At 34.1% G+C, this 26,545-nt stretch overlaps 2 protein-coding genes and 1 non-coding gene across 3 annotated transcripts; 1 reads left to right on the top strand and 2 right to left on the bottom strand.

The window, feature by feature from the left end:
* Window positions 1-2,066: 2,066 nt before the first annotated feature.
* On the bottom strand, window positions 2,067-3,242 carry LOC146946139 (uncharacterized). The gene has a single exon (XM_085748151.1). It carries the CDS (start codon window positions 3,240-3,242, stop codon window positions 2,067-2,069), a length of 1,176 nt encoding a protein of 391 aa, XP_085604277.1.
* Window positions 3,243-13,067: 9,825 nt separating this feature from the next.
* LOC146946138 (uncharacterized) lies at window positions 13,068-14,008 on the top strand. The gene is made up of 2 exons (XM_085748150.1): window positions 13,068-13,128; window positions 13,695-14,008. The coding sequence occupies exons 1-2, from the start codon at window positions 13,068-13,070 to the stop codon at window positions 14,006-14,008; spliced, it is 375 nt and encodes a 124-aa protein (XP_085604276.1).
* Window positions 14,009-23,553: 9,545 nt separating this feature from the next.
* Window positions 23,554-23,660, bottom strand: LOC146946137 (small nucleolar RNA R71). Its single transcript, XR_015029533.1, has one exon. It is a non-coding gene; the product is annotated as a small nucleolar RNA R71 (small nucleolar RNA).
* Window positions 23,661-26,545: the final 2,885 nt, after the last annotated feature.

Here is a 26,545-nt window from a genome sequence, read left to right as displayed (position 1 = left end):
TTAATTTCTCTTGTTACTTCATTTTCAAGTTACATTTACTTTACTATGCCTTTAGTATGTTGTTTCTATTTCATTTGTGCTACTAACTCCTTTTGTTTCATGTCTCATATTCCATAGCATCTTGCATATTCACTTTGCATATTTCTCTTTTTTTTCCCTCTCTTTCTATATTTCACTTGTAAGCAAATAGAATGTAAAGATAGGGCTTTGTAATTCTTTTTTATTTTCATGTCTTTAAATTCTTGCAAGACCATGGAATGTATCTAGGCCAATGATGTAAAGGACAATGGACTCTAATGATGTACACCGACACAAGCACCGACACATGCACACACATCACGTAGATATTTTAGATGTATGCTTAGACTATGCATGTTTAGATGTATGTTTAGGATTGTATGTTTAGATGAATGTTTAGGCTTTATACTTAGAAAAATCATTTTCCAAAAAATATGAACAACTTCACTCAAACTTTTTTTTTAATAAACCTTGGGATCAAGATCCCATTGAATTTTCCTTTTCTTTTCTTAAACAAAAATCTTAATGAACCTTAATAATACTTAGACCACATTTTGCAAGTAACTAATTCCACCTCACATTTTCTAAATCTCATGCCCTTGAGGCCTCTTTCTATTCTTCAAAATCCCATTTTCAAACTTAAAATCAACCAACAAAAACAAAAACATTTTTGGAAGAGAACTACGGTGGATTTGATCCCTTAAACGGGTACGTAGGCAAGGAACAAAATTCCTTCAATTCAAATAAAATAAAAATTCAAACACATTCCTCTCCCTCCAATTCTTCACTTAGAATACCTTTAGGTGTAAATATCACTTTCAAATAGCATTTAAAAATAAAGCGCGCGCGTAGAAATTAAAGACGGTTCCTATAGGATACTATAGTCGTTATGGGTGCCTAACACCTTCCCGTAGCGAAAACAACTCCCGGACCTCGATTCTCAAGGGTTTTGCTTACTTTTTCCCTTCCCAAGAAAAAATAAGATATCACCGGTTTAAAAGGTTCAAACGTAATCAATGTTTGACACCCGAAAACCAAGATAAAACAGACGGAAACTCTCATTAGTAATGTGAGGCATACCCCATGGGTAACCTTTCGGCATCTCATACTGAGGAGTAAATCCCGGGGGGCCAGGTGGGCGGAAGCTCTGATTGTACACATCACCAGAAGAGAAACCCACCACGAGAGGCTGCGTAGGCCCAGCAGAAGTAACAGCGGTAGGTATGGGTTGCTGAGTACCATCAGATGCAGCAGAGACAACCACTGTAGGAATAGGCTCATAGATCACTGCTTGTTCTCTCTCGGCCATCAGAGTCTCCATCATAAGCGCCATCTTCTCTAACTCTGCCTTCAGATTACTAACACCCGCTCTGAGCTGAACATTTTCCTGTTCTGCAGTTGCCATCTTCTTTTTGACGTAAGCTCTAGTGTGGTGAATACGAGTAGGTTTGTACTGAATTCATCGGGCCACTTTCAATTACTGCGGCAGAAAGGAATGAAGTGTGAGACTTAATTTTGACACTTTTATGAATGTAGTATGATGCATGATATGCTGAATGCAAAAAATGTGACTTTTTTCATTTTTATCGAAGGACTTATAAAAGTATTTTTGTAAACATAACAACTTTAAACATTACATTAATAATAAGAGTGCTACAAGATAATTCCCTTTCTAACAACCAAGCCAAGGGATAAACTTACAAATATAAAACACTACAAGATAAATCCCTTTCTAACAGACTGAGCCAAGGGGTAGACTCCAAATATAAAATACTACAAGGTAATTCCCTTTCTAACAACCAAGCCAAGGGATAGACTTACAAATATAAAGCATAAGGCAATAAACAACTCTTGGAAGAAACTTCGGACACTCTAGGGGGATGGGTAAGAACATGTGCTGGCAAAGAAAGCACTCCGCTTCTTCTTATGTCCCGGGATCTGGCCAATTATGGCCTCCTTCTCTTCATTCAATCTAACAATTTCTTTCTTCAACTCGCTGATATCCCAAGCTCTCTTGCATTCTCTTCCATCAACTCAGCTATCTTTTTCTAATACTCCCTTTCAGTCTCAAAGGTCATAGGCATGGGTGGTGCTGGAGTTATTGCGGACACGATCCTTGTGAGCTTGTAAGGCATCCCAAAATCAATAGCTCGGTCAATAACCCACTGCGTATAGTCAGCATGGACGGCCCCCTTCCGCTTTCCTAACTGGCCTCTATCTTTCATCCGGATGGCGTGCCAAGCTCGTGCAATTTTACGCCTCATTCCTGCAGGGTCACTCTCATTGTGGTAATATATGTTATCCAGGTGAATGTTGAGAGGCCTTCCTTCCATGGGAAGCCTACACTGGCGTCTAGCGAGAACCGAATTATAACTGATTCTTCCATACATACCCATGAGCGGCACATTGTTGAACATCCTGCAACTATCAATGATGGTTCCCTTGTCGTAAGGTGGTTCATACCACACCACCTCATTTGGAGTAAGGGCCATGAGTCTCTTTGACCAACGGAGGCTATCTGGATTGGTGGTGAAATGAGGAGTTCGGGGTAAATGAGAGGTAATCCATCTATAGAGCAACAATGCACAACATTTGATAAGTCCACGACCCGCTAGGGTACGCTCATGAATGGAGTGATAGGTATCGGCTAACAAAGTAGGAGCAGGATTTTTTGAAAGGAATATTTGAATGGCATGGATGTCGACAAAGTTGTCAAGGTTGGGAAAGAGCACTAGGCCATAAATGAGTAAGGCAAGGACGACATCAAAGGCGTCAGCACTGGACATTCTGTAGAAATAGTCGGCTTTTTCGTAAAGGAACTTGGCAGGGAGACCTAAGAGTTTGCTATTAGTGGTAATATGGTCTTTCACTTCGGTAGTTGGTAAATGGGGAGCTTCGGCGATGGTTGAGAATTTAGGACGATTTTCAAGACTACTGAAAGGTACTTGGTTGAGCACTGGTCGATCAATCCAAAAGGCATATTCTTCCAAAGTGGGAACCAATTGAAACTCTGGGAAACCAAAGCAATGATACTCTGGGTCATAGAACTGAACAAAAGTGCCAAGGAGTCCTTCATCAACCTTCATCCTGACAATACCGAGCAGATTCCCGTGGTCCTGATGGAAGCGGTCTGAGCATTTCACCTTATTCGCTAAGTCCCTTAACCTTACAAGATCCAGCTTCCTGAAGCTATACTGCTTAAGCTTCCTTGTTTTAAAAGTCATATCTACGATGTTTACAATAAAACTAATATAAGTCCTTCAATATTTTGATGAATGGAAAAAAAATTCATGAATGAACGCATGGATGTATGATTATGCAAGGAAACATGATGAGGTTTAAGATATACAATGTTGGAGCTTAGGGATAACAACGCCATTTGGTAAGGACTAAGGTTTCCATTTGCACATGTAACAAGGGTTCTATCAAGGTTCCCAAAGTTTTCAACCACGTCCGAATATTTGTTAGGTGACGAGAGTACTCTCGTTCCAACAATATTTATCGGTTAGTCTCGTTTGGGTGTAGTATCGCGTGACGACCAATACGAGAGTACTCTCGACTAGCCACCGCACTACGTCCTAAAAGGCCAAGATGGGTTAAAGGTGACTAAAGGTTCTCAACTTCGACGGTCACTTGAAAGTAACATGCCATACGCGAGTACTCGCGACGACAAAGGTATACCTCCAAGATCCCTCCATTGAGTGGGTTATCACATGTACCAATACCGAAGAGTACTCTTGGCATGGAAACTATGATTATACCCGATCCTATCTTAAGTTCACTCAAGCCCGGGTATAGAGCTTATCTCACCACTCATGTAAAAATACTCTACAATGTATATACAAATAATAAAACACAAAATAAAGGAAGAAAGGTGGGCTTAACCCACGTAGGATCCCCAGTGAAGTCGCCAATTTGTAGACCATGATTTTCGGGTGTCAATCCATTAATTGGTTTTGAACCTTCAATCATTTGGACTTTTCGATCTTTATTCGTGGGAAGGGAAAAGATGAATTTAAAACCCTTTTTTGGATCCGGGGGTTGGTTACGATTGGGGAAGGTATTAGGCACCCGCATCGTCCACGGTACTCCGTGGGAACCTCTTTCTAACTTTATCTTGTGCTAGGTTATTTTTATTTGAAAATTTCTTGTTTAAAGTCCAAGTGAAAGAATGGAGGGAGAAGAAGTATGAGTTTTTGTTATTTTTATTTGATCGATTTGGAAGGAATAAACCCTTGCCTACGTACCCTTAAAAGGGATCAAAACCGCCGTAGTTCTCTCTTAAAAATATTTTTGGTGGGTTAGGTTGATTTTAATTTTTTTGAAAAAAAAGGTTTGAAGAAAGAGATTGAGGGGCCTCAAGGCTCTAGAAGAATAAAATGGGAGTGAGGTTGTTTCATTTTATTTATGAAATTTAGTCTAAGTTCAATTAAGATTCATTAAGAATTTGATTAAGAAAATAAAAAGGAAAAACATCTTGGATTTGGATCCAAGGTTTATTAAGAAAATAATTGACTTTTTGCTTATTTGATTTTTGAGATAGAAAGATTTTTCTAAACTAACGGAAAGCTAGCGTAACGACGTGAAAAGTAAAGCGAGGTAAAAGCGATAAATAAAGTGATATGGTGTCGGTGCAAGTGTCGGTGTGTGCAATTACTACGCTATTACATACCATCCTAGGGGCATTCTAAAGCAAGAAATAAAAATGCTCACAAAATAAATTACATCAAAGCCTAAGATACACACTAAGATATTGGAAAACAAACAAATTGCAAGAATGATAAAAGATGCATGAAATTATACTAAGATTAAAGCAAACATGATATGATGAGATAATGAAAATTTTAAAAGCATCATATATTAGAATAAAATGCAATGATGTAAGGATTTTTAGAATAGAGTATGAAGGCAAAATTCACAAGTAAAGCAATGAACAAGATATTTAAAAATGCATGAGATAAAACTCTAAAGCAAAGAACCAAAAATAAAATAAGGTATAGAAATTAAAGCCTTAAAATGGATGGGACAATATTAATTGAAAGGAAATTAAAAGAGAAATGCATGAAATTGTTTTAAATATTTATAAAAAAATGCAAGTATGCAAAGGGGGTGTGCAAAAGCACTACTGGTAGGTATATAAAGCAAAACAGTAGAGAAAAAAAATAAAACAAAAATATGAATGGGCCTTCACTAAGTCCATTGGCTTAGGATTTGATCCTGGCCCTAGGATTTTTTGATCACAAGGCTGGAAATAGGTATGCACACAGCAAGTAAATAATGAGGAAAGCAACAGAACAAACATTAAGCTTCAGCAACCGTCAGATCTATCAGATAATAGATCTGACGGTTCACAATCAATGGGATGCAATAATAGACTAAAGTACATGGTAATAATCCCAGACAATAAACAGAAGTCGTTGGATTATACAAAGAGAGTAGATCAGAAGGTTGAGAAGGAAAGAGAAGGAACCAGAATGAACCGGTCTGGTTCAGATGAACCAGACCGGTTCGCCATGTTTATAAAAGCAAATTTCGGTCCGATTTAAATCATAATTCACTTCCTTCCTCTCTCTAAAACAAACAAAGCTCTCCCTTCTCTCTAACATTTGCAGATCGGAGAAGGAGAAGTGACGGCGGCCGGAGGAGCTCCGGTGCGGTGGTTGGCCGGAGCGCCGCCGCACCGGAGTAGTTTTTCTTATATTTTTTTTTAAAAAAATTACATCCCCGGATTCGTCTCTTCTTCCTTTCCTCAGATCCGGTGTTAGATTTTCGAGCCAAATGCAAAACGAACCTAGATCTACATTTTTAGATTCGAATTTTTTTTGAAAAAAACAAAGTACAGAAACAAAATAGAGAGGGGAGAAGGTAGTTACCTCTTCAGATCGACGTTGGTTTATAAAGAAGAGAAAACAAGCTGCTGCTTCCGTGATTATGAGATCCGATTTCCTTCTCCTCCCTTAATTCTGCTGTGGTTCGTGCTTGAGTTCGTAACGGAAATGGTTATGGCCGATCTGAGTTGTTCTTGTTGGAATCCGAGTTTGTGAGCTTGAAAGATGATGACGATTTTGAGAATGAATTATAGTTCGATTCTCATGTATATGCATGCATCGGTTGATTGGTGAGAGTATGAATGATGATATGTGTTTACTTGTGGTAAGATTCGATGGTTATTAGTGACTGGAAATTTTTGTGTTCGTGAACATTCATAGAGATTCATGAAGTGTTCATGATTTTTGTTAAAAAACTTGGGAATTTGATCTGGAAAAGAAGAGAGAGAAAGTTGAGATGTGTTTGTGATTATTGATTGGATATTTTTTGATTCTGACGTGTGTGAACAGTGCCTGCAGACTGCAATAAATGACAGTCTATTTATAGACTGTCATTTTAGGGTTTCTGACTCAGAGAAAAAAGACTAAAACACCCATGTGCTTCTGTTGCAAAAAACTCCAGCACAACACTAATGGATTGGTGACCAAGTTTCAAAACTGGGCCAATACCCAACTGACACATGGACAGACTCAATGACTAAAGCCTTAAAACAAATGAAAAAAACCCTTAATAATAAAAAAAAAACGTGACATTTTAAAGAAAGAAGAAGGAAAAAAAATAAAAAAACAAAAAAAATTGAAATAATAGAAAATAAGATAAAAATAAAAGCAAACAATAAATAAATAATAATAAAAAATAAAACAACTGACAATAACAATTAAAGAATAATAAAAAGATAAACTTGTCCCTTTCGGTAAATGAGGTATTTTAAAATACCTCTTTGCCGAAATTTCGACTGAAACGTCTAAAATAACGCAGTGTTTGAAAATGCGAGCAAAACTCTTTTAAGGCGACTTGAATATACGGACAAAGAGGAAATTTCAAATTAAAAGCTTTTAAAAGAAATTAAAATAAAACAAGACACTAAATATTAAAAAGAGTGCGTAAAATGATTTAAAATGCCAACAAACAAAAGAAATGATTTAAAATACACAAAGCTTGGACAAAAATGAATTTCACTTTAAACTGTAAAATAAAAAGCCTTAAAAAAATTTAAAAGACGACTAAAAGACTTTAAATAGTTAAAGCGAAAAAAGAGTTTGAGACGTTTTTAAAATATGACTGAAAAAGAAAATAACTGGTCCAAAATTGGGGTATGACAAAAAATATTACCAACAAATTCACATTATCAAGTTAAGCCTTACAACCCACTACCAACTCATCATCTCACACCAACAACCGACGCCGCCACTTTCAAGTCTCTCCACCTACAATTCACCCTAAAGAACACATATTTGTCACTGTCATTCAAGGATTTTCAGACAAGTCTAACAACCGTATAAACTAATCACGTAAATTTAACTACCCTAAATTCTCCTCAAACCAACCTTACGACTTTTAAATTCTCCTCAAACCACCTCCCCATCTCCATGATTGATCAGTTAAATTATTACCCACTTCTTTCATTTTTAACTATCTTTTTTATTTTTTTTTATTTTTTTATTTTTTACAAATACCAAGAAAATGAATAAAATTTTGTTACTTTTGATTTTGGGTGTAAATAGACTGAGTGGAATTAAGCTTTACAAGGATTAAGTCTGACCTGCTGAATAATTTAAGATCTAAGGTTGACATGTAATGTTGTAAGCTTATTTTATAGGTAATGGTCTAACCATTTAAAAGTCTGATATATGTTAGCCTGATTAAAAGCTTAAATGTATTTAAAAAAGTAATCTTATATATGTTAAAATGACTAATGGACTAATGGATTCATTGCTGCCTTGCGTAGAGAGGCGTGGTTTAATACTCATGTCAGTAGATCGGTGGGGAATGGGAAACACGTTTATTTTTGGTTGGATGTGTGGGTGGGTGGGGTGTCCTTTAAGCAAAAGGTTTAGCAGACTGTTTGAGTTGTCGGTGGACAAATGGGTGTCGGTGTTTGATCTGTTTCACTTGGGGTGGAGTGTGAAAGGAGAGGCATGGAAGTGGAGGTGGAGGTTGTTTGTGTGGGAAGAAGAGCAGGTGGGGGAACTTTGTTTATTACTCCAAAATGTGACTTTGCAGGTAGACAAGGAGGACATATGGATATGGCATTCGGAGAAATCTAATGCTTACACTGTTCGTAGTGCTTACAACTGTTAGACTGCTCAGTTTCAGCCTCCTGCTGACGTTCCGGTGGATGTGAAGTTGCTTTGGCGAAAGAATGTCCCTCTGAAGGTTGTGGTTTTTCCTTGGCGTTTGTTTCAGAATAGGTTGCCAACTAAAGACAACTTGGTGCGGTGTGGTGTTCTTCAGATGGCTTCTTGTCTGTGTGTTATTGGTTGCGGCTCTATGGAAACTATTAATCATTTATTTTTACATTGCTCTTTCTTTGGGATGGTTTGGAGCGGTATCCACTGTTGGATTGGACTTTCCACCGCTGTCCCGCTAAATGTATCGGATCATTTTATTCAATTCTGTTTTGGTGGTGGTGGATCTCAGGTGCGGCACACAAACTTAAACGTCATTTGGTTTGCTACTATGTGGGAAATCTGGAAAGAAAGAAATAATAGAATTTTCAATGATAAAGAATGCTCGATTATGCGGATTGTGGACAAAATAAAGTCACTTTTTTTTTGTGGTTGAAGGAGAAATTTGTACACTTCTCTCTCAATTACCATGGTTGGTGGCTTAGTCCCCTCGCAGTGTTGGGCTACGAATAACCGTTATTTTCTTTCTTTTTTCTTTTTGTTGTTTTTTCTTTATCCGGATTGTAAATATTGTACATACTCTTTTGTTTTTCCTTGGCACACCTTGTGCTATGAAAGACTTTTTGTGTTGTTAATATATTCCATTTTAGCCTCTTAAAAAAAAGATATTTTAGACAACTTGGCTATATACGACAACATAATTCAATTATTATTTATAATAATACATACAAATATATAAAAAAAATTAAAGTAGACTAATAAGCTTAAATTACCCAAATACTTAAAAAATTTATATTTTAATCTAAAGTACATAATTTCATATATTAATAGTAATAATTATTTTTTAGAGAAAGATATTTATAACATTTCATTACAGATTAAATAAGTAATACATGTCGGAATCACATCAAAGATACAAAGTTGGGAAAGAATGTGGCTGCCTTAGATAGTTGATGGCAGTCTAATTTGCTTGCCTCCTAATAAACTTAGCACGAGAGTTTGTTAAATAAGAGTTACAAAATAGAATACTACTATTCATAATGGATCTAAATTCATTGATATCTCCCCTGCTTTTATTGAAATAATAAGCTACTCTTTTCACTAAGTTTGATAGATATTAAATAGACAATGTATATTCAAATGAGCTTGCTTAAGCAATAATGTTTGAGTGCAAAGAACTTAAGAATCAGATACCTTGTGGGAAATCCAGTTATAGTAATTAGACAAAATAAAATATGGTGATTGTAACTGGTTGATCATAGTGGATTCAGCGGCGAAGCTCGAAAAAAAATTATGCAGGGGCCAACTATAAAGAAGATTTTTTTTTTAAACAAACATATTAAATTTAAGGAATAAAATATATTTTTAGTCCCATAAATTATAATTTTTTAGGTTTAGTCCTTAAAAAAATTATTTAATTTTTGTCTCAATATTTTAAAATTTTACAAAAAAAAAAGTGGTTTTAGTCTTGAATTTAATCTCTAACAAAAAAATTAAGGACTAAAATTAACAAATCTTAGGAGCTTAACATAAAAATCGCTCTTTAGAAACGTTGGGCAAAATGCGTTTCGAGAACCCAATTTCATCAATAATTGTCTGTTTAATAATAGATTAATAATGTCTTTTCAAATGTAAATAAATAGGTTATTTGCAAGAAACTCATTGTCCATTTAATTTGTCTATGACTATTGTCTTGATAATTTTTATTGTTGAAAAAGGTTTCTCTATTGTTGTTATTGAGACCGAAAGTATCAAACTAATACAAATAAATATATCAATCTTGTAGTAATTTTTTTACTTTATTATTTATGCTAATTTTTGCAACTAAATTTATTTGAGGTAGCTCAATATTTATTATTTGGGGTAGCCGGATATAAATACATACCGACCACTTCAAGAATAATATTTTTTTTGGGGTAGCCAAGGCTACCCCTCACATATGAAGGGCTACGCCCCTGAGTGGATTAGTCCTCGATTATAATGAGGAAAAATATCTCTATGTAAGGGACTAGAGGTAGCAAATTGTTAGATTGTGAATTAGTATAAACATACTGTGTGGTTTCCCTTACTCTCTCTATTTTAGTTAGATGCACAAAGTTCTTAATGATTTAACTGTAACCTCTTTATTTTTCAATTGAGTTAAATGATTTGATAAAGAACTATATGTGTTAGGAAAATGTTAGATTTCTGCTCTTCTCCAAGCACATTTTGCTCGCGCCCAACTGAATTACCTAAACTACCCATGCGTTAGTTAACTAACGCGCATGTAAAAATTTGCGCAGGTTAAGTTATGCAGCGTGAGTTAAGTCACGCAGAGTGACTTAACTCACTTTTTTAATTTATTTACTATATTCAAATTATTTTATTTATTCTAATTTATTTGTTCACTTGATTCTAATTTATTTATTTTCTAAATTATTTGATCACTTTATACTAATTTAATTATTTTCTAATTTATTTATTTACTTTATTCAAATTAAGTTATTTACTTTATTCAAATAAAGTGTACAAATAATTTAGAAAATAAATAAATTAGAATAAAGTGAACAAATAAATTAGAATAAAGTGAAGAAATAATTTAGAAATAAATAAATTAGAATAAAGTAAAATAAATTAGAATATTCGTGACTTAAGTCACGCAGCGTAACTTAACTTGTGCAAATTTTTGCACTTGCGTTAGTTAACTAACGCATGGGTAGTTTGAGTATTTCAGCTGGGCGCGAGCGAAACATGCTGGGAGAAGAGCAGAAATCGAAATCAAAATGTTATGGTACAAGACTAAATGGCTAAACCCAATTATTGTTTGGGTCACCCGATACTAAGGTCCATTAAGAATATGACAAGAAAGCCTAACGAATGTGTCAAGACAAGGTACATCGAGGTAACCATCTTGACGGGACAATGACACTGAATGTTAATCGACCTCCTAAACCACCTCGAGTAGTGCATAAAGCAAGGTAATGACAAACCACCTCTCTACTCATGTTTTTCCGTCATGAGATAAACATTCATTTAGGCGCCAACGAGACGTTTCCCAGAACAGACGTCAACAATCACAGTCGTTCACCGTCACAGCAACAATTACAAATATGGTGGCAAACACCATTTAGATGACGTCGTGATTCTTGAAGTCGTTCACCATCACGAAAGCATAGGACTGGTAGTCATATACCACCGGACGTGAACAAGATGCTTACTCAGGTGTTGATACTCAAGGATAGGAAAACTGAAGCCAAAAAACAAAGGAGCAATTTATATTGATTACCTCTTAAATCTAATTGTCATCTCGATTGTCGTATCTCTAAAAGTTCAGTAGGGAAAAGAGGGCTTCATCGTGAGGCCCTCTTATGAGGAAGAGACAAAAAGAAGATGTTATACAACTCCCCTTTTCTAGGGAAATCAATGAAGAGCCCATATTGGGGCGTTTTTGTCTTCAAACTATGGAAGAGTATGATGGAAAAAGAAGTCCACAAAAGCCTTTGACCTACTTCAATGTTAGAATGAAGATTGAACTGACATCAGACCCTAAAATACGTAGTCTTTCATTGCACCTAGAAACGAGCTGATTTACTGTGGTTTTCTCACACTCACATCCCTTGGAGACATGGCCGACCCAATACATTTGTAGGCCTAAAGCGTATTTATTTCAAGACCTTTGAAATGCGTTAACAGAAAAACATAAAATTTAATAACACTAAATATGTAACTTTATTTCAGGCATGTGAGACACTAAATATGAGTATTGCTCCCAATCAAAGTTCGAACATCGATTCTTAAGGCTGTGAGAATCTAACTCATTCGATTAGACTCAACCCCATGAGTACAAGAACTTTTTTAAACAAAAATTTAATTAGTTTAATTAATAATCTATGTTTTTTATTGAAATAATTAATTTATAATTAATAATCTATGTTAAAATAATATATTTCTAACAAATAACATCATATTCATAGAAATTTTAAGAAAAAAGAAATGAAGATACCTATACCAATAAAATGGCTACCATTGAAAACAAACTTGCAACATAAATTATAAGTTTAACATCTCTATTTAACTATCAATTGAGTTAGGCACAAAAATATTTAATGAATTCCAACTTACGAAAATATATTTCAATTGAAAGAAGAAAAAAAAAATAGAAACATAATATAAGGCCTGAAAATTTTGGAGACCTAAAACCCTCGTTTTAGTGACAGCCCCCTTGAATCGATCCAACTTGGAGATCAGTGAGAACCTGAAAGAACCTAACCAAGATGTTAATGACCCGTTTCACCAAGAGTCACATGGTCTTATATTTAAGGAAAATGTTAATTAGTCTTATAATTCAGGGACGGTGGGAGTATTTAGTAACATGTAATTTTGACCGGGCAACAATAATAATAAACTTTGTGGTATCAAAATAAACCTACCTAGTCAAAGAGAAGAACGATTATTAAATTATTCATACGTCAAAGAGAAGAACGATTATTAAATTATTCCACCAACACTCATTGTAGTACAAATTCAGAATTCCGTAGTTCCTATAATTTTATTGAATTATTCATACGTAAATTTGCATGGGTGTCTGATCCTCTAATTTAAATTTATAAAAAAAAAATATATATCGAATAAAATATACTAATTGACAGTAAAATAACAGTGACATATTTGACCAGAATATCATTCTCGAGGATAACTATTATGAAAAAATTGAGGATAATTAATATTAATACATTTATGTGAAAGGAAATTAACCCAAATACATGATACTACGTAAAACTAAAATAGGTATGCGTCTCAGTTTCAGAACTCTGGTCTTATAAATACACAACTTTTAACCGTAAAGTAACCACTATCAACAAAAGAAACTTGGCAAAGAATAATTGTTGTAAAATGGCAAACCACATCTCAAACTGTGTTAATCTCTTTGCCATCCTAGCTACCATTGCTTCAGGTAAGTGTCTCCAACATTTTTTTGTTAGTTAAATTTTTTAATGAACCAATTTTGTGGGGACTAAAATAAAAATTTTAAGGATCGAATGCAAGAAATATTATGTGCAGTAGAAATGTTTCTTTTTTTTTTTTTTTGTTTACACAAGAACTAAAAGCAAGAAAAACGATATATTTGTGGAACTAAACATATATTTGTTTTTATACGTGTGTTTAATATGGACATTTCAAAAATAGTTCATACTTCATAAGCACCTTTCAAAAAAAAAAAAAAGTTCATTGGCAGACCTTTACCATTAAAAAAAAAAAAACAAAAAACAAAATCGGTGCATATTGTGTATTTATTTTTTATTTAATTTTTTTTTTGACAGAAAGTGTATATCGTGTATCAAAATTTACTAAAAATAGTGGGACCACCTTTCAATCAGATTCATATTAGACAACCCTTATTTTTATAGGCAGATTAAAAGTATATTTAAACAAAAAAAAAATGGTCTAGTATTTAAATAAATTCTAAATGACAAAGTTCTAATTCTTCTTTATCTAATTTACTTGTGCATGGGATGATAGTGCAATTAACAGTAGAAGGAGGCCAATGCTCAGAGATAGTCAATAGATGTCAAGGCATAAGGTGTGCAGATATTTGTAATGTTCTTCATGGTAAAAGTGGATTAGGTTCTTTTTGTGATGAGTTCGACGCATGCACTTGTTTATTCAAGCAAGATCCTTCATCAACAAATGTGTGTATCATTGGTGCTGGATCATGTGGTAATTGTGATTTAGCTTGTTGCAATGCAAGATGTGCTCACGAATTTAATGGTGTTGGAGCTTGTGTTCCAAACCCTGGTACCGTTGATAGATGTGTTTGTGCGTATAAAAGCTAGAAATATATACTAATTCGATTATTGAAATGAAATAAATCTATGAATGAAATAAACTTAATATTATACTTGAGGTGTTGGCTAAATCGTAAAAGTTAAGTTCTGTAACTTTAAATTCTTAAGGTGGTTGTAAAATGGTCAATACTATAACTTTACTTGATAAAAAATTTCCCTTCTCCACTTTATAAAAATATTAAAAATATAATTACTCTTTTTCTAATTTCAATAATTGTCTTTTTTTATATAAATATGTATTTGTGTTATTGATGTCACCTTTTTTATTTATCATCATCATGTTGTGTCTAATATGAACGTATAAACATAATCTAAAGATGAACTTTTACTAATTTTAATAAAAAAAAATTATAATAATAAGAAATTGAGAACAAAAATAATAATTCTTTGTAAGTATATTTTTGATAGACAAATTGAAAGGATTCAATTCGAGCAAGGTTTTAAAAAAAAATATTTTATTAGAATTGCTAAATTGATCAAAAAAATGTATTCAAGGGAATCATCCGTCTTGTATTAATTTTTGAAAGAAACAAACAAAATGGTTATGTTGCTTTCATTTTTTAGACGATTAAAGATCCCACAAGTAAAAGAGGGTCTGTCGTGTGATCGGGCTAATTTTTAATTTATTTATTATTTATTTTAAAGTGTTATTATTTTTATTATTAATTTTATTATAATTAATAGTTACTCTTTGACTTAGTATACAGCACGTTATATTTTCAGTTAACGGTACAATACTCATTACAAGTAACTTAGTCTTTGGTCAATCCTTATTATTAGGAATTATGGTTTTGCCTATAACGTTCCCATACATGTGTTAATTCTTGCTTATAAATAGGAACTGATCTGTACGTGTATAGGGGTATATATAGTGGGTTGGGAATAGAGAAATGACATAGTACTGAAGTATAATTGATTCTTCCATCACTTATTTTCTTTTAGTTGCTAATAACAAATAACAATTAAGTTCCCTTGAGCATCCAAGAGTTGTTCCTGTGCCCTTGCTAGTTCACGTGCAGTGTTAGTGAGATGTGGCTGTTGTATCCTGGAGAGCACTAGCTTTGAGGCCAACTGCATCAGGTCATTGACCTGTGGTGGCGAAATGCTCTTAAGCCCAGTGCAATTGCACGCCTCAGCCAACGACCGATAAGCTCATTCTTTCTTCTTTATTTTACTGAGAATTATATCTATAATTGTTGATATATTTCTTGATTATTATTTCTATGTATTAATTAATTATGTGTCGATTTTTCCAACAATCTTAAGAGCATTTTGATTGGCATAGAATTATTATTATGAAGTTTAATCATTGCGTTTCTAATTTTGATTTGTTTATATTATCGTGAATGAGAGAAATTGCTAACCGTGGTATCTTTTGTTGATTCTGAAAAGCAGTATTCTTTTAACAAAGTTTCCGGACGCTTAAAATGTTGATAGTGGTGGTGACCCTTTGATTTAAAGAATGGAGAATTAGTTGCTGAAAATTATACTATAGATGTGTCACCCAGGTTCTATCTACTTCATTTTTATTTATTGTAAAAATAGGATTTATTTGTATTATTTACAAATCATGTGTTTGGGTGCATGTTTATGCTTATTATACTAAATCATTTGAGGCTATGCTAGAGTTTCATTAATGTGTTTAAAATTGTCACATGAATCATCAAATCAGTTTCGACACTACTGGATGTTTCGAAACCATTTAGAGTATACTCTAGTGGTTAATTGTCTCATTGATATTAATCTGGTGGAATGGTTTCAATATTTATTATTAACTCTAAATAATTGATTGATTTAAATGTACTGTAGAATTCACTTATCGACATGCTTACACCTTTATTTTTTGGCTTTGCTTTCATGAGTTAGAGGTAATGAATGATTTTTGAGGTTTATGTTACGGTACCGATACTTTTTTATGTGCGACTCATTTTATCTTATGATACACCTCTAGTTTCTTCTATTAATTGTTAGATCTATTGTGAATTATAACTTGAATGAAATTATGTGAGAATATAGTCTGTGTTCGTTAAATTTGAGGTGATGTATTGGTATATAATCATATTAGTGGAGTGTTTTTGCCTTGATAATTAAAATTTGAATACAAACTCAATTTGAAGAAATGTAACATGTTGAAATGCCTACGGATTTGCAATTAAATTTGAAAGGTTGATTACTTATTTTATTGATACATGTTTGTCGACCTTAATTCTTGAAAATTATCATCTGTCATGAGATTAAATATTAGAAGTACCTTGTGTTGGATGGTTTCATGGTATAGTGCTTATATTGTTCATTGATATATAGAGAAACGTGTGGACCTATAAATGTAGTGATATAAAATAAATTGATGCGAAGGTGTTTGTGATTTAGCTGTCCACTATTGTATTGTGCACTAATTGTTATTTAAGTGATGCACTAGACTAATTGCTATTGAAGGATAAAGATATATGATAATCATGAATGAAACGAGTGAAATAGATGTTATGTTGTCACTTAAAATTAATTTAAGTAGACCTGAATATATTTTGTGGCACTTGCTAAATGTGATGTATATATTGAGATTCACCTTAAATTATTGGTGACATAGTGTAGATTATCCATTGTATTGATAATACGATGATGTGGACATATAAAATTGTGTGGATTTATTTTCCCCAATGTGGGGGTGTTATCACTTGAAAAATAATTCAAGTAGATCTGAATAAAATTCACACATGAATTTATATTTACCCAATGTGGGGGCATTGTCACTTGAAATATTTTCAAGTAGACCTGTTTAATAAATTTAAAAGTAGACTTTATTCTCTCCTATGTGGGGGTGTTGTTGCTTAGAATTTAATTACGTAAACCTATGATAATATATCATGGATGATCGTTAATATGTATGAGATACTGACCGAGAGACGTCTTAGTCAATGAATTATTTGTGATACAACTGTACAGTGAAAAATATATTTACATCGAAGGGGGATGGATTATGTCCAATACAAAAATTGAGAGTGATGGTAACCCAACATAAATTGTGAAAATTCGCAAGGTTATGTTCATATGGGTAAGAACAAGTCGCTTGTCAATTTGATGAGACACTATCCAATTTATTTTTTAGAGTTCATCCCTATGGTGTAGGATAGTGTATACTACAGCGTTGTAGGTTGAGTTAATACTCTTAATAAATCTATAGCTCATATATTTGAGTGGTGTGCTTGACTGTGGTGTACACTTGATAGATTTACCTATATGAGTGTTGGAGGTGGGGCCGCCTCTATGAAAGCTTGGGCAGACTTTCTAGAGCCACTCATGAAATCCAGGCATAGGTGCAAGGCCAAAATGCACCACACCGCGTTGAACAAACTTTGGACGAGAGATCAATGTGAGTGATGAGGTCACTGATTCACATACGGAATGAGGTTCATAGAGGTTATAATCTCACCTACATTCTAGTGGATCAAATTTCATTTGCTCTATGTGCTAGTTCATAGTCCAAAAGACACTAGTGCTTATGCATTGATTTTTCACGCTCTTGGGAACACCTAAAACTTTAAAATAAATAATTGTGGGGGATTGTAGGAATTTTTAATTTATTTATTATTTATTTTAAAGTGTTATTATTTTTATTATTAATTTTATTATAATTAATAGTTACTCTTTGACTTAGTATACAGCACGTTATATTTTCAGTTAACGGTACAATACTTATTACAAGTAACTTAGTCTTTGGTCAATCCTTATTATTAGGAATTATGGTTTTGCCTATAACGTTCCCATACATGTGTTAATTCTTGCTTATAAATAGGAACTGATCTGTACGTGTATAGGGGTATATATAGTGGGTTGGGAATAGAGAAATGACATAGTACTGAAGTATAATTGATTCTTCCATCACTTATTTTCTTTTAGTTGCTAATAACAAATAACAATTAAGTTCCCTTGAGCATCCAAGAGTTGTTCCTGTGCCCTTGCTAGTTCACGTGCAGTGTTAGTGAGATGTGGCTGTTGTATCCTGGAGAGCACTAGCTTTGAGGCCAACTGCATCAGGTCATTGACCTGTGGTGGCGAAATGCTCTTAAGCCCAGTGCAATTGCACGCCTCAGCCAACGACCGATAAGCTCATTCTTTCTTCTTTATTTTACTGAGAATTATATCTATAATTGTTGATATATTTCTTGATTATTATTTCTATGTATTAATTAATTATGTGTCGATTTTTCCAACATCATTGGTGCTGGATCATGTGGTAATTGTGATTTAGCATGTTGCAATGCAAGATGTGCTCACGAATTTAATGGTGTTGGAGCTTGTGTTCCAAACCCTGGTACCGTTGATAGATGTGTTTGTGCGTATAAAAGCTAGAAATATATACTAATTCGATTATTGAAATGAAATAAATCTATGAATGAAATAAACTTAATATTATACTTGAGGTGTTGGCTAAATCGTAAAAGTTAAGTTCTGTAACTTTAAATTCTTAAGGTGGTTGTAAAATGGTCAATACTATAACTTTACTTGATAAAAAATTTCCCTTCTCCACTTTATAAAAATATTAAAAATATAATTACTCTTTTTCTAATTTCAATAATTGTCTTTTTTTATATAAATATGTATTTGTGTTATTGATGTCACCTTTTTTATTTATCATCATCATGTTGTGTCTAATATGAACGTATAAACATAATCTAAAGATGAACTTTTACTAATTTTAATAAAAAAAAATTATAATAATAAGAAATTGAGAACAAAAATAATAATTCTTTGTAAGTATATTTTTGATAGACAAATTGAAAGGATTCAATTCGAGCAAGGTTTTAAAAAAAAATATTTTATTAGAATTGCTAAATTGATCAAAAAAATGTATTCAAGGGAATCATCCGTCTTGTATTAATTTTTGAAAGAAACAAACAAAATGGTTATGTTGCTTTCATTTTTTAGACGATTAAAGATCCCACAAGTAAAAGAGGGTCTGTCGTGTGATCGGGCTAATTTTTTTGAGTTCGACCAGGTTTATATTAGACAATTCCTATTATCATTACTCCCTCTGTCTCACTTTAGATGCTCCATTTGAGTTTTACACAGTTATTATGATTTTTCTATCATGTGTAAATTTGTGCATGTTAAGAAGTTTAAAATAATTTTGTGAAAAAAAAAAGAAGTTTAAAATAATAAATCTCTCTTGAAACTTGTACATTTTATATTAAGTATGTGACTTTTTGATAAATAATTGATGTTTTTCAATAAAAAATTACTACTTTAAGTGTTTTTTTTAATGTATCTTTTACTCTCTCCGTCTCTAAATTATAGGCGTTTAAGGTTTGTGCACAATTATTAAGGAAACGATTAATTGTTTTGATTTCAACGGTAAAATTAATATCATTTACTAAAATACCCTTATTAATTGTAGTTAGTGGAGTAGTTAAGTTGAATGAAATTAAATAAATAAGGGTATAATACTGGAAAGAAAAAAAAATGTTGCATTGGTATTCTATAGTGACAATTATTTTGAGAAAAAAAAATGCTAAAAAGACAATTATTGTGAGACAGAGAGAGTAGTTGTTTTAACATGTTCAATATCACACATGTTAGATAAACCCAATTATTATTATTATTATTATTATTATTATTATTATTATTATTATTATTATTATTATTATTATTGTTAATGTTGTTGTTGTTATTATTATTGGTTAAATCTGAACTCCTTAATGTTTTTTTTCCTGCATTATGGGAATGGAGTAGAGATATGGATGGACAAATTTTTTTTTAAAGAAAGAAAAATTAATATATATATATATATATATATATATAGAGTTTTGTTACAAGACACCCTTTGGTGGTGTCTTTTATCAAGCAACACCTTAAGGTGTGATTTTCACTTTTTAGTTATAACTTTGCTAAAAGACACCTTCATAAAAGTAAGTTGGTGTCTTTTCGTAAAAGCTCATAGAGTAACTTGATAAAAGACACCTTCACAAAAGGTGTCTTCTATCATAACCCATATATATATATATATATATATATATATATATATATATATATATATATATATATATATATATATATATATATATATATATATATTAATCAATTCAATTAATTTCTGGTTTCATTATAAAGAATCAATTCAAATAAATTTATGGTTTACACCTCATTACCTCAAGCTTCGATTATGTCTCAATTCCTTTAGGAAAAAAAAATCTTCATATTAACACTGAGAAGTGAAGGTGAAGAAGATGCAGGGACAAGCGCATGAGATAAAGACAACGGAATGCGTGTTGGCAAGACATAATAAAGTGCTGTGCAGTTTTAAAACATAAACTCAATTAGAATCATTGATTTAAATCCAAGGGCTATTATTTACTCCTCTCATCTCTCACAATAACTTGTGCTCTCATTTGATATGCCCTCATATATATACACACACACGCCAACCAAAAGGCTCTCCTCACTACAAGACATGCACGAGAAGAACTATGAGAGTCAAAAGAATGTTACAGAACTCGCAACTAAAAACCCGAAAAACAATACAACAAAGGGTTCACTGACCAATAATAATTGGAAAATGCTACTTCTCAAGAAAAATAGCTTCAAGAATTTTTCAAGACACAGTTGGCAAATTTTAATTGGATGATTTATTTGTTCACTTCCTATTTTTCAGTCACACCTCCTTGAATTGTGGCAAACAGTGCATTGTGATTGGCTACTCTTTATTCTTGAAGAATTCTTGATGTTATTTTTCTAGAGATATAGCATTGCCCATAATAATTAATCTTAAAAATAAAGATAGTTATTTTAACTTTATTCACCAAAATGTTAGTAACTTAACTCTATCAAACAACTTAGTCGTGGTTTTTTTCCTATTACTGAAAAAGGCATGAATTTCACTCTAGCAAAATAACCCAAACAACAGTCAACTAGACATATGCATCGGATATGATATATTCTTCAAATATCCACACAAAGAGCTAAAACGTAACACCTGATCGGATATATGAATGAGATTCGTTGAGGTAATACACAACCATTGCATGAGTAGACACATTAAACTTCCAAAAATACTACATAAAAAGAACAGTCTATTGTTTCCTCTCGCTTGCACCTGGTAATACAAATCTTTAAGTGGGTTGAATTATGTCATGCCTTACCAGGTTATCCTTTGATAGAATTCGATTCCTATAAATACGCCAAGAAAAAATAGAAATTTCCAGGGAAAATGTTTTATTCCAAATGATATCTTAATTAACGATAACATGGTTATGATCTGTTGCCGTCAATAACTGAAAACGCCTCTGACATTATAACCTCTGTCAGGTGATAACTGCCATTTCCAATAATCTTACACACTGTCCTGCAATACAATGTTAGATAAAAAATCGCTACATTCCCCCCACATACTCTCCCGCCAAGCAAATAACCTCCTCCACCACTTCCAACTTTCACCACCTATACTCCATTCTAACGCAAAAATTTCCACTACCGTAATATCTTTATTCTCTACTAAAATTCTGGCATACAGTGGACATATGTCCTATAATATGTGCAGGACACTAGATTTTTCTTATATGCAATTTCCTAGACATTTAGTTATGACAGCGTAACACAATAAACAATAAACAATAATAAAGTAAAATGCAGGGAAGGAAAAACGCAAGATATTTGGTGATGACATGCTGTCATTACTAGTTTGTAGACACTTTTCATGTAAGTTTTAGGGTGATTCATCAAGATTACGAAGCTGGAAATGCACAAAAAAAAAAGGAAGATTTCAAGTTGTCAGCAAAAGACAATTCGGGCGCCGACTTTTGCATTCGGGCCCCGAATTCATGCCTTCTGAAGACATGTTTGCCACGACAAAAATCGGGCCCCGACTCTAGGAGTTCGGGCGCCGATTTCCAACTTATCAGGGCGCGTTTTTGTGCCTTCGGGCACCGATTTTGGTGGTTCGGGGGCCGAGTTTGAGCAGCCTATTTATACAAAGTCACGTTTTTGACCTAGGCGTCGGAATTTTGAAGAGAAAAAGGATACTTTGAAGCAGAGGCTTGCAGATCTGGTGGATTTCCATCAAAACTAATAGTCAATCATCATTCATATGTATGAATCTCTTCTCTTATGTTAGTTATCTTGTACTTTAGCTATGAGTAACTAATCTCTACATGGTTAATCCTGAGATTAATCTGATGTAACCCTATGGGAATATTAGTTGGTTGAACTCTTTTGAATTTCAATGAAAGTTTAGTATTCATTCATATTACTTTGTTCTTAATGCTGTTTGTATGATTATAATTGACTACTAGCCCTAGCTTTATGAATTTACAAATTGATCTTAGATGTTGAATGACCACTAGTCATGGCTTTTGAATCTGAACTAGGTAATAGGTTTAACCTAAGTAATCAAACTAGAGATAGATCATTATTAGGTTATGACATAGGGGTTAACGTTCTTTTAATTCCTCCAATGGTTTCAAATTCACTTAAGAGATTAAGGGGTTGTCATTGACGGGGAGGATTCTAGGCCAAGAGATTGGGTAGAGTTACTAAGTTAATCCGTCGTGATACTAAATGATCATTGTCTGAATTAGGAGCGTGAACTACCATAGGAGAGCTTCAGAGGATTCGAAGGAATTGACCATATTTCTCTCCATTTGATAAAACCAATCTTTAATTGTTTTAACCAGTTTATGTTGCAAAACTATTACACTGCCTCAGGCATTAATATAATTTATTCATCTTTTCGATAATGAAATTGTTGAGTAAAAGTTAACAACGGTCCTCGTGGATACGAATTTAATTATTACTTCGATAAATTTTGGTACACTTGCCAAATATTCATCAAGTTTTTGGCGCCGTTGCCGGGGACCGTTGATTAATTTCAACAAGGCAACAACGTTAATTGTTAAGATTTCTGTCATTTAAATTTTTATCTGTAATTAAAAAAGTATCTATTTATTGTTGTGGTGCAGTGCTACTAAGGTATTCTTTTGCTGTGTATGCGAGGTAGAGTCCCACCTGAGGACTTGCAGTTCAATCCGGAGATCGAAAAGACCGCCAGAGCTAATCGAAAAGCAGTTCGGTTAGCTAAACTAGCTGAGAATACAAGTCAAGGTTCTTCATCAACAGAAATTCAGGCCGTTGAATCTAAACCCGAAGTCATAATCATGGGAGAACCACCACCACAAAGACCTATGATGGGGGACTATGGATTGGATGCCAACCGTGGCCATCTAACTCATGTCTTTCAACCAGCCAACCCGGTAGCTTTTGACATTAAGAGTTTTGTCCAACAAAACCTTAAGGAAAACCAATATGATGGGCGCGATGACAGAAGCCCTCATGAGCACCTGAGCCATTTCCATGAAACTTGTCAGTTTTGTGTGCCACCCGCTAATGTCACCGAGAGCCAAAAGAAGCTTAGACTATTCCCTTTTACTCTAACCGGTAGAGCCAAAGATTGGTTGCTGTCCATACCTAGTGGAACCATTCAAACTTGGGATGAGCTTGAGCTTAAATTCCTTAAGAGATTTTTCCCTATGTCCAAATACTGGGAGAAGAAACATGAGATCACCAACTTTAAACAAGGGGAGGGTGAGACCTTGTATGACACTTGGGAGCGTTTTAACCTTTTGCTTAAGAGATGTCCTGCACATGGCTTAGATGAAAAATCTTATCTCCAAGTCTTTACCAAAGGGTTAACCGCTAACCATAGAATGTTCTTAGATGCATCTTCAGGTGGAAGTATGAGAACCAAAACTGATCACGAAGTCCGAGACCTGATAGAGAACATGACCCAAAATGAGCATCGAGCTGATGCTGAGAAAAAGAAGAGGAGAATGTTTGAGGTGAGCGACAACACTGCTATCTTGGCCAATCAAGCAGCCATGAACAAACACCTTGAAACCTTGTCTAAACAAGTCCAAGCCATAACCTTGGTACAAACACAAGCCCAACATGCCCAAGTACAACAAGTGCAACAAAGGTGTGATTTTTGCCAAGGAGATCATCCAAATGGTGAGTGTACCTTAGAGGGATCCAGTGAGGAAGCCAATTACATGGGCAATTATCAAAAAAATAATCCCCACTTTAACACTTACAATCCTGGATATGCCAAACATCCTAACCTGAGTTACTCCAACACAAATACCCTTAACCCTCTTCTTCCTAACCCTCAACGCTAACAACCGCAGCAACAACAAAGACCCCCAGCAGCTTGGGAAGAGGCCATGACCAAATTCATGCAAATGACTCAAGCCAACTTGGAGGAGATGAAAGCAAGCCAGGAAGCCAACAGAAAAAATAATGAGGCAGCCCGTAAAATGTTCGAAACTCAAATTGGGCAGATGGCGAAACAGATGGCTGAGCACACTAAGGGAGGATTCTCTGGAAACACTCAAGATAATCCAAAGAATGAGAGTTGCAAAGCTATCGAATTGAGAAACAAGAAAGTGCTGCCTCTCTTAGTTCCAAAAGTCACAAAGAAGAGTAAAGAAATAGTGGTGGAGGAGGTTGAAGATGAGGAAGTTGAAAAGAAAAATGATGGAGTAGTTGAAAATAAAGAAAGTGATGAAGTGTTAAGTGATAGAGATGGCGTAGTTGAAAAGGAAAAAGAGAAAAAAATAGAGGGAGAAAAAAGTGAGTCGTTGATTGATAGAAACTCAATTCTAAGAAAAACTAAGAGTCAACTTCTCGACGACAGCGGGAAGAAGCAAGTAATCCCTCCATATGTGAAATTGCCATACCCTCATTTATCAAAGAAGAAAGCAAAGGAGGAAAGTCAGTTTAAGAAGTTCATGGAATTGTTTACTCAATTACAAGTGAATATTCCCTTTTGTGAGGCGCTTGATCAAATGTCGGTCTATGCAAAGTTCATGAAAGATCTATTGACCGGGAGGAGGAAGCCAAGGGATGATGAAAACATAGCATTGTCTGAAAATTGCAGCGCCATCCTTCAAAGGAAGCTACCTCCAAAGCTCAAAGACCCAGGAGCATTCACTATACCTTGTACAATTGGAAAGATTAGTGTGGGGAGAGCGTTATGCGATTTGGGGGCTAGCATTAATCTTATGCCCTTGTCTATGATGAGGAAGCTAGGCTGTGGGGAACCAAAAGCTACAAAGATGACTCTTACTCTTGCTGACCGCTCTGTTTCTTATCCATATGGAGTTCTAGAGGATGTGTTAGTAAAGGTAAATGACTTATTGTTGAAGTGGATATAATAGTCACAAGGAAGGGGGGTTTGAATTGTGACCCTTTTAAAAATTAAACCTGTAACTTAAAATTAATTCTCAAGTTGTGAACTTGGAATGGTTAAGTTAGGAGACTGACTTCAGAACGTTCTGAAGTGTTAGTGCAAAAACAGTTTAAATAAATAAATGTGTTTGTGTGTGTTGTGTATACTGTAAATAAAGAGTGTAGGGAAGAGAGAATCAACACACAGAGATTTATAGTGGTTCCCCCAATGTGGGTTAGTCCACTCCTCACAATCTTGTGAGAGTTTCCACTATGATGCTTGAGATAACCTCTCAAATCCTGCACCTTACAATCTTTGTTCACATGAACAGTTACAACCCTGTATTCTCTAAGCCTCAGCAGGCTTGCATCTTCTTGCTAAGTTACCCACTTAGACTTTTACACCTTCTGCTCAAACTAACACTTTAGTACCCCTAAAGCTAGATGAGACTTTCTCTTCTTCTTGCTAAGTTACCCACTTAGACTTTTACACCTTCAGCTCAAACTAACACTTTAGTACCCCTAAAGCTAGATGAGACTTTCTTTTCTTCTTGCTAAGTTACCCACTTAGACTTTTACACCTTCAGCTCAAACTAACACTTTAGTACCCCTAAAGCTAGATGAGACTTTACAAGATGTTTGGAGTTTGAATGTTTGTGAAACAAACAGAAGAAGAAGAAGAAGAACTTATCTTTGAAAAGATAAGAGAAAGAGAATTGATTTACACTTAAAAAGACTTCTTGGAATCTTTGTGATGATCAATTTTTTGCTAAAGCTTCACAACAATGTTCATGTTGTTTTTCTTGTTGCTTTGCAATGGTGTGTGTTATGCTGAGGCCTTGATCTCTTTTTATAGAGTTTCTTGAACCTTTGTAGCCGTTGGAGAGTGTCCACTGGTCTTGTGCCACGTGTCATGGGACCCACCAACTTACACTTGAATTCTGGGCAAAACTGATATACTTCAGAATGTTGTTGTGTTCTTGAGAATACTTCAGAATGTTGTTGTGTTCTTGAGAATTTTCCAGAATATTGTTGTGTTCTTGATGATCTTCATCTGGGTTCATGTGAATTGACGGTCAGATGTGCATCTGGGCTTTTTGCAGATGAATGTCACATGAATTTCTGGGTTGTACTTGAAGATTTGCTTTGTACGACTTCAGAATGTTCCTTGGTCAGATTTTCTTTGCAATCTGCCTTGGAACAAGTGCAGGATCTCATAAAGTGGAGCTGTCACTTTCATTCCATGCTTTAGGGGATTTGGTTTGCTTTGTACAGTACCAACTCCCTTATGTGTCGAAATCTTGTTGAAAA

Source organism: Medicago sativa, chromosome 2 (genome assembly GCF_051527215.1).
Source record: "Medicago sativa cultivar Bolivia chromosome 2, Bolivia_mono, whole genome shotgun sequence".
Lineage (NCBI taxonomy): Eukaryota > Viridiplantae > Streptophyta > Magnoliopsida > Fabales > Fabaceae > Medicago > Medicago sativa.
Note: the sequence above shows the minus strand (reverse complement) of the source record. Positions and strands in the feature narration are given on the sequence as shown.